This window comes from Nematolebias whitei, chromosome 21 (genome assembly GCF_014905685.2).
Source record: "Nematolebias whitei isolate Nwh7 chromosome 21, NemWhi1, whole genome shotgun sequence".
Lineage (NCBI taxonomy): Eukaryota > Metazoa > Chordata > Actinopteri > Cyprinodontiformes > Rivulidae > Nematolebias > Nematolebias whitei.
In genome coordinates, this window is record NC_056518.1 from 7,381,795 (window position 1) to 7,391,085 (window position 9,291).

Genomic DNA, 9,291 nt, shown 5'->3' on the forward strand with positions numbered 1-9,291 from the left:
GATCAGTGGAATTAAATTCCACAATTAGGCTTTTTCGGAACCAGAACGCCCAGATGGACTCAAGGCTGAAGAAAAAAATATTGTCTGCCTGAAGAAAAAACAAAAATCAAGCTTATCTGAATCAGACTCCCAATGCCCTCGGAGACAGGCTGACCATCAAATTTCTCCTGGGACATGAGTACCCAAGGACAAAAGCTTCATCTAACCCCCCCCCCCTTCCCCCGCACCCCCCCCCCCCCCCAGAACTTTCTGTGCAAGCTTATCAGAACTGCTGGCTGGAACGACATCTTCAAAAACTGTGGCTGATCAGAAAAAACGCTCATGGACAGACAAATCTCAACACCTTGATGTCAAATGTAATCATGTTTTAATTGAGCTGCTGGTAGTTTTTTGATGTCTCAAATCGTGTCCTGATAGACAAGATGTGAAAGATCTTTTTTTGTAATACCACGATCTACCCTCATGTTTCTCCTCCTTTTCCTATCGAAGATTATTATTTGATAAGGATAAAATGGCCGCGCTCTCCTCTAGTTGCAGCTTCGTGCACTCCGCCCATCTTTCAGACGACTGTACGTACATATTCGCGTTTACTTGTTGCTCCTAGTTTCCAAAAGCAGAATGGGAGGAAGATCTTTCAGTCATCAGGCTCTTCTCTTGTGGAACCATCTAGCCCTTAGTTATGCTGCTATAGGTTATGAATTGACCTAATTTCATCAAATGAATACTTTAGTTACAAAATGAAAAGTCTGCATTTGGAATCGTTTCTATATTGACGCTTTTTCTTTCCACCTAGAGAAAATCCTGATCGCCTCCATCCTGGACCTGCCACTGTCCATTTCTTCTTGCCATCCTTTCAAACCCAGCGATCAAAGCAGATGGCCTCTTGTCCTGAGCTGGTTCTTCTGGAAGTTTCTTCCTCATGAGGGAGTTTTTCCTTTCCACCGTCGCCTTCGAGCTTGCTCAAGATGAGCCTGTAACAGAATGAAGTCGACACGCCTGCTGGCTCCTCAGATGATAACCAACTTAATGTGAATGTTTGTGTTCAGTGCCCTGAGACGACCTCTGGTGTGTAATTACAATACAAGCCTTAAATTTCTTGCAGTTATAAATTTAAAACAAACTTTTTGCATTTGTAAAAATTGAAACATAAAAATGTACCAAATCATTTTAACCATGTCTGGATGTTAGAAATTTAGTAAACGTTTACAATTTTTTTATCTAAATTGAGGCAAACATTAAAAGACTTTCTTAGGAACCATAAATGATTCTTTCAAAGTGCCAGTGACATCCTACATAAACAAGTGGAAGAAACATCTTAAATGTTTAAGAAATTTGACATATTGTTTTAAACTCAGTGAAACAGGAAGTTCAAGCACTTTAAAACAAAAACAGAGCCGAAGGTTACTTATGGTTGTAGTAACTTTATTGGAGGGAAAACTAAAAAGAAAGCCACAAGTTGATCGTCAACCATTAGCTTTGTATCAATATTTCAGGGCTACAAGAAGACCGTGTTCAAGTGGGCAGAAAGCTGCTTATCTACTGGCTTCTAAAGAAAAAAATTAAAGTAAAAAACTTTTATGGGAAACCAATTTCTTTCCTCCAATGATTCAACCTTCATTTTATTTGCAGAAACATCATAGAATAGCCTACCTTTATTAACATGCATAAAATACAACATTGAAGTTCTTATATTTTTGTTTCCTTAATGATATATACCACTGAGCTTCTCTGTACACACTTGGAAAGTGGAATAAGACGTTTCTCATTAAATATCAGCTCGTACACCATCGATCAGAACAGACTCATGCCACACCACTTGAGGCAGAGAACAGTTAATTTTCTTTCACTCTTTTCACTCACAAATTCCAGTTTTATATCAAATGCAGCAGGACTATGCCAATTTGAAACCAAATAGTTAAAATGCATGCTTTGCTTCAAGTGCTCTTGGAGACCCAGTTAAAAGTAAGAAACTGGATCATCATGGGTTTGATTAGACAAAGTCTCAGGAGACCAGCTGCAGAGTCCTAAACATGTGTAAAATATTTGGATCAATTTGTGGTTGAGGAACTTGAAGCACGCTCACGCTGTGTTGAACCTTAAACTCAAAAGGGAATTGCAATTTTACAGAAACTGGTATATAACCTAGAAGGAACAACAACAAAAAAACCTCATTATCGTCTTATGAGCACACAGGAGGAATATAAAAAAAGAGGGGGGCAAATAAGATGCATTAACAAAAATGTTTTTTAAAAAAAGAAAGAAAACAAAATCCCATAATTTTAAGTTTGAACCAGCAACATTTTCCACTTGCTTTCCAACCTGTGCCATCACATTGCGTATTTTTGTGTCCATTCTTTTGCCATTTTGATGTATCTGCAATAAAAAAAGGAGCAAAGTCAGTTTCAACGTGTCAGAGGTCAAGCACGAATCCCACCCACATACAAAAAGCAAACATCTTTTCAAACAGCCCATGTTTCTGGTTTTAAAGCCAGATACTTTCTTCATACATGCCCCCTCCCCCCAAAAGTCAAGCAATTCACTGAGAAATGTTTTCATTTCAGTTAGTGGCCTTGCTTACATGCAAAATTATTAACAACTTTGAGTTTAAGATGCACAGTGAGATGCGCCAAAGTCCAAATCAAATTTGTTGGCCAAAGTGCTGCACAAATTACAAATTACAGTGAGAAAACAAAAACATGACACCATAAAAAAAATAAAAATAAAAAACATCTGAAATGAGATTACACAATAATTCAGGTCACAAGTGTTGGATTGTAAATATTTTATAGCAACATTTTGGCACGTTTATAGCATTTCTTTAATAGAAGACTATAACAGTCCTAGATGTGTACAAAAACTAAAAATTACACAAAAACCTTAAAAAACAATTTGATCTGACGTTGAAACATTCAACTCTAATTTAACACTCATAACTCAAAGACCAAAAAGCAAAAACAGAATAATGCACAAAGTCAGGAAGCGTGTTAAGAGCCCGAGTCTCAGTAATGTTACTGTCCATGTGCTGACAGAACAGATCTGACACAAAGCTGCGGTGAGGCCACGGACACCAGAGCCTCACACACACGCAGCCTCAGGGCCAACATGCAGCGCTGGCTCATGGCCTTACCCGCCTAAAGCATGGCATACTTTGTTGTCCACTCCTGAGCTAGTCTATTGTACCTAACAGCAAAATGAAACCAGATTAATAGTGCCTTGTTGATTTAAAGTTATTTGCTCTAATAAGGTCTTTAAATACAAAGATAATCGTTTTCACACTCCAGAAATATGATCTTTATGGCTGTTTTCAAAAGTGAAACCAGATACACCCGTTTAGCCAATTTTATCTCATGTACTTACTTCTGACTATCTGTTTTGTAGATTCGTGCAATCTCTGGCACTAGTGGGTCGTCAGGATTTGGGTCACATAAGAGTGAGCAAATTGAGAGAAGAACTGAAAGGAAAAGAAATAAGAATATGAACAGTGACCCTGAAGACATCGAGTCAAAGTTTTGACATATTATTTAAATTGATCATGCATTTTGAACTTCCACAAACTACCAAAAATACTTTTATCCTTTACATAAAAGGTCTTTACACAAGTGTCTTCTTTGTGCAACTTGTCATACCTTTAGAAATAGTAAGTGCAGGAGACCACTGCGATCTGAGAATATCCAGACAGATACTGCCGTTACTGTTAATATTTGGGTGGTAAATTCTTGTTGTAAATGCAACCTGGCAGAGAGAGGGATTGTTCTTAATTATTTGGAAAAAAGATGTTAAATAATGCAGTCATACAACCTGTCAGTGTTACATATTTAAATTCCTTTGTGTAAAACAGTGTGTGATCTGTCAGGTTCAGGAATGGCAGGCGTGTTGGTTTTTTCCTTTCCTGTACGAACGAGCTCCAAGCTTATTTGCCCATTTCATTTTTAAATACAAACATTCCTTCACATTTCCCTTTACATGCCAAGATACTTAGTTGGAAGAAAATAATTTAAAAAAAAAAAGTGCTGATATTCACACAAACAGGAAAATAGGATACATTAAAACACCAACCCACCTTGGGTGGTTTGAAAGGGTAGTCTGTTGGAAAATGAATTGTCAAGAAGAAAACTCCCCCCTGATATGGACTGTCACTCTGAAACAAGAGCACAAATTCATTTCAGAAAGAAAGCACCTACATCTTTTGACCACAGCCTCCACTTTAAAGTCACATTTGGACCTTTATCTCAAATATATTTATTGAACAGCATGTATCAAGATTCAACATCCTTCAACTTTATGGTTTAATGATTGGTCTCATAAAATACTTACAGGTCCCATGATCGTGGCTTGCCAGTGAAACACTAAGAGAACAGAAAGTAAATGTTAGTAAATGGTGAAAAGGTCAAAAGTATGTGATCCGACAGGAATTGAACTGCTCCTCGCAGCTTCCTGGCAGCACCCATTTGGGTTTCACCTGGTTCTAGAGGTGGCTATGCTCGCAGTAAAAGGGCAGGTTTTAAACTATACAAATGTGTATATTTTGAGTTGCAAATTCTGTTGTGTCATAAGACATTTCAAATGTTTCTTAAACAGTCTGTATAAAGAAAGACACTTACTGTCATCACCCACTGGCCCAGCTGAGCACTGGGCTGGAGGGTCACGAGCCAGGTCATTCAGTTCCTGTAACAAAAAGTTTATAAATTAGCTATATGTAATTTTGATACGACACATAAAAAAGGACACAATTGACAAAAGGCCCCACAAAAGGTCAGTGTAAAGAGCACAGCATAGGCTACTTTTCATCAAGTTAACTCTGCACTAGTTCTGGGTCAGGTGTCACTATTATTGCTTCATTAAACACCAAAACTAGAGCCATGCATATTTAGTTTACTATTGCCAGTTATTTATAGGTGCACGTCTATTTCTGAGGGGTGGAGGCATTGCTCCACCCTGGCCTTCAGACACCATTTCACAGGCTGCTTGAGAGATTTCCTTGAAGGAAGATTCTAGTCAACAAGGTGAAGAAAGGAAGACCCTGTGACAAACATACGTTTTGTTGATAATACTCCTTATTAAATTGTCAAGTTTAACAAAATCGAAAATGTGAATTTACCTACACACACAAACACAAAAAAAACATGTTACATTCCAGCGAAGTGCATCACATACTTAACGAAGCCAGATCCAGAACGATATGAGTCATGAGTTCTGGTAACTAGAAAATAGTTTAAAGGAAATCTTTTCACAGACTCCGCTTTTCTTTCGGTTCGTTACTGAAGAGTCAGAAAACATTACATGACTGTGAAAACAGGAAGAGTCGGAAGACTTTTCTTCTCGCTTAACTCGCTGAGCCAAAAACTGCGAACGTCAAAAGCTAACAAGTTATATCCGTGTTTGACAAGTTAACATCGGCCTGTGGTCAATCATTATTCGGTAAAAGTAAAAATTGTAGTCACTTTACAAACACTACACTCCAAATGGTTTCTCTCATAGAGGAACAACCCGTGAAGCTGACGCTTCGTCGAACACGCTTCACCGCCTGGTTTTACAGGATGTGCTGGTTGCATTGTGGAAGGCTAGCCCGGTAAGCTAACTGTTAGCTTACATTTTTACGATGTTATCTTACCTTGTGAATTCTTTTCAGAGCCATCCTCTCAAGATGTTCTCGTCTTTAACGTTTTCCGATCCAACCACTACAGGGGGTAGCAGTGATATGCCAGGGTGATTTCCTTTAATAAATAATCGAGGCCGGGTCAACGCGACGGCCTTTCTTTCTCTCGCTAGCGCTGTTAGCCTGCTAGCTAGCGGGCTAAACCTACGTGCGTAGAGCGGCTAACAAACCAAACGTAACGCACTCTTTCGACGACTAATTCTGCGCAGTTTCAACTCTCTATATAAAGTTCTTCCCGTTCACTGCTGAAGCTGAATAAAGTGCGTATATCAAGTCGAGTTTCTTGATCAAGAGCGCTCGCCTCCTTTTAGTTTCGATCGATGGCGTTGGGTAACTAGCGACTGCCTACATATGTGTGAAGGATTATGACGTCACGTGAAGGCGGTGCTAGCGTCTGAGTGACGCGGCGGATGTGATGGCGGATTGGCTGCAGCCTGCAAAAAAAGTATGTCAGGCAAGCCTTAACTTGACGCCCTTTCATTTCTCTCAACAAGTGGACAGAGTGTACTCATATTTTCGTGGACTTTCTAACTTGAGCTGCGTGTTTGTAATTGTAATGGTGTTTTCAGCGAAAGCACCGTGGGTCTCTGAACTGTGTTACAGTGAATAACTTGTCTTTTATTTAAATGACAGCTCAACATTTAAGAAATTATTTGTGGGATTCTTAATTAAATGGGTTTAGTTTCAATATAAATATGTCATTTTAGCCAGTCTGAGCTGAATTAAGCTGTTTACAAAAGTTGATTATACAGTTAAACAGAGCTCATTTTAATGCTGGTGAGCTGCAAAGGTTTTTAATAACACAAATGCGTTATTAGACATATCTAACTAAAGTTTGGTGTGGTGGTAGCTGAGAGCAATTCCCAACATGCCACCTGAACAGAACACAGCCTATTTTCATGTGAGTACATCTTATCGAGTAGATGGAGATCTCTATCCAGGATGTGAACATCTTCATCCCTGAAAGAGTGACCGCTGGCCTGGAGATGAGTGTAGACCGCAGAGTCCTGGCCTGATGATGTTGATCTTCTGTGCTGGGCCATCCTTTTGGCCAGTGGCTGTTTAGTTTCCCCGATGTAAGACTGATCACAGCCCTCCTGACACTGAACAGCATACACAACATTACTCTGTTTGTGCCGGGGGACTGGATCTTTGGGATGAACCAGTCTTTGCCGTAATGTATTTTGGGGTTTAAAAGCCACTGGGACGTTATGTTTAGAAAATAAACGTCTCAGTTTCTCTGATACTCCCTCAACATACGGAATGACCACTGGTCTGGGTCTGGGTTCCTCCTTTTCACCTGATGGCTGACTGGAGTCCTGTTTGGGTTTCTTCTTTCAGGAAGGCCCAGTTAGGATATCCACATTGCTCTAGAGCCTGTTTTGTGTAGGATTTCTCCTTCTGCCTGGCTCCTGAGTTAGTGGGGACGCTGTCTGCTCTGTGGTACAGAGTCCTGATGACTCCTAACTTGTGCTCCAAAGGGTGATGGGAGTCAAACTGCAAATACTGGTCTGTGTGGGTGGGTTTGCGGTACACCTCAGTTTGCAAATGTCCTCTATCAGAGACTGAGACCTCACAGTCATTTTTTACATCTTCTCGTGTGAACTTGATGTATTTATCCACAGAGTTGATGTGGTCAGTAAAATGTTGAACTTCCTGAGATTTGATTTTAACCCAGGTGTCGTCATCATACCTGAACCAATGACTTGGTGGTGTCCCTGAAAAGGACGTCAAGGCTCTCTTTTCTACCTCCTCCATGTACAGGTTGGCAACAATAGGAGAAACTGGAGACCCCATAGCACACCCATGTTTCTGCCTATAATATTGCTCCCCATATGTGAAGTAGGTTGACTGCAGGCACAGTTTCAAGAGTTGACACAGTTGTTCTGTGGAAAGTGTGGTCCTGCTGCTCAGAGTGGTGTCTGATTTTAATTTTAAACTGACCACCTCTACTGCATCATCAACAGGAATGCACGTAAAGAGTGATGTGACATCAAAAGAGACCATTGTTTCATCAGTCTCCATGATGACATCCCTCACCTTATCCACAAAGTCCATGGTGTTCTGTATGTGGTGTTCTGAGCTGCCAACTAAAGGGATGAGTACAGACTGAGGAAGTCTTTCAGATGAAAGACGAAACGTTTCCACAATTTTTTTTTTTTTTGAATGTCCAGAGGACCAGATTTAACTGTTTTTAGATTTTTCTACCTGGATAATTGAGCATGCATCAGGATATTTTGAACCACTTTGACCATGCATATACTCCGACTTCTCACAACGTCCCATGAGTCTGAGCACGATATCTGACCAAAATGGCAGCTCTTAGCTTGAAAGGGGCATTAAAGGCGATGGGCGATATGCATTCTCCAAGAACTGCCAAGTCTTTATAAAGCAACATTTATTCACCAACTTCATAACTTTAAAATAAATATGCCTTTTAAACGTAAACAATTTCACATTTTTTTGTATTTTTTATTTTAAACCAAATGTTGGATTCACTGAATCCAAAAAACAAAAAGACAAAATAATTAATTTCTTTTTTAAGTCTTTGACATGACTTCTTTTTTGCACTTCCTACTCACATTCAGAATCTTATATTTCTTATTTTTGCCTGGACTTATTTATAATTTTCACATGCCTGTTTTTTTTTTAAAACTAGAAACATATTTAAATCCTGAAAACTCAGCTTACTGAACAAATGAAGTCAGAAAAATATTCAACAGCTCTAATATACACAGGAAACATTTTGCAATTGTAAACAATAAATTAAAGCTTCTGGATTTGAATGTGTCATTTTTAAACTTTAGATTATTTTTACAAAATGGAAAAAAAAGGCCAAAACATCACACTAAAACTAGAAAGCAGCTACAATTATCCAGTTTTGATACTCTTAAGGCTCCAGTAGCAACATTTAGATTAAATCTGCATCACAACACAATCTGCTGTGTTTAATATGCCACAGGAAACAAACGCAGAAGCTCAAGACAGGCTTTAACACTGAAAACACTGCAAAACAAAACATTTGAATTGTGAACAATATGACTCTAAATCCATCCATCCATCCATTATCTTTACCCGTTTATTCCATTTTGGGTCACGGGGGTCGCTGGTGCCCATGTCCAGCAATCACTGTGTGAGGGGCGGGGTACACCCTGGACAGGTCTCCAGTCCATCACAGGGACATATAGAGACAAACGAGACAAACAACCATTCACTCTCTCACTCACACCTAGGGACAATTTAGAGTTACCAATCAGCCTAACATGCATGTTTTTGGTCTGTGGAAGGAAACCGGAGTACCCGGAGAAAACCCACGCATGCACGGAGAGAACATGCAAACTCCACCCAGAAGGCCCCTGGACTGGGGTTTGAACCAGGGACCAGTTCGCTGAGAGGCAGCAGCTCTACCAGTTGCGCCACCGTGCTGCCCATGACTCTAAATATAAATTCTAAATGGTTTCTTTATGATTCATTCTAATCTTGATTTTACACAGTTAGGTTTAATATTCAGACATAGTTTTGTTGATGTGAAGCAGATTCATTACAATGCCTGGTAAAATATTTAAAAATATATAATATTGTCATTCTCACACACACACACACACACACACACACACACACACACACACACACAC

General features: G+C 39.5%; 1 protein-coding gene across 2 annotated transcripts; it reads right to left on the reverse strand.

Moving 5' to 3' along the window:
- Positions 1-1,405: 1,405 nt before the first annotated feature.
- On the reverse strand, positions 1,406-6,008 carry LOC119427481 (ubiquitin-conjugating enzyme E2 D2). Of its 2 annotated transcripts, XM_037695106.1 has the most exons (8): positions 5,612-6,008; positions 4,602-4,665; positions 4,315-4,346; positions 4,061-4,138; positions 3,627-3,732; positions 3,358-3,451; positions 3,128-3,180; positions 1,406-2,373 (listed from the first exon to the last, which is right to left on the reverse strand). In XM_037695106.1, exons 1-7 carry the CDS (start codon positions 5,633-5,635, stop codon positions 3,132-3,134), a joined length of 447 nt encoding a protein of 148 aa, XP_037551034.1. In that variant the 5' UTR covers positions 5,636-6,008; the 3' UTR covers positions 1,406-2,373; positions 3,128-3,131. The 2 variants fall into 2 exon arrangements, with proteins under 2 accessions (XP_037551034.1, XP_037551035.1); XM_037695107.1 differs by lacking the exon at positions 3,128-3,180.
- Positions 6,009-9,291: the final 3,283 nt, after the last annotated feature.

Bases quoted from the DNA above. Each gene is read 5' to 3' on its own strand.
- LOC119427481 (XM_037695106.1), bottom strand. From the start codon at position 5,635: ATGGCTCTGAAAAGAATTCACAAG. The intron at 3,452-3,626 runs GTATGACAAGTT...TTTTCCTTTCAG, and splicing joins TGCACTTACTATTTCTAAAG to TTCTTCTCTCAATTTGCTCA. The intron at 3,181-3,357 runs GTAAGTACATGA...TTTTGCTGTTAG, and splicing joins TACAAAACAGATAGTCAGAA to GTACAATAGACTAGCTCAGG.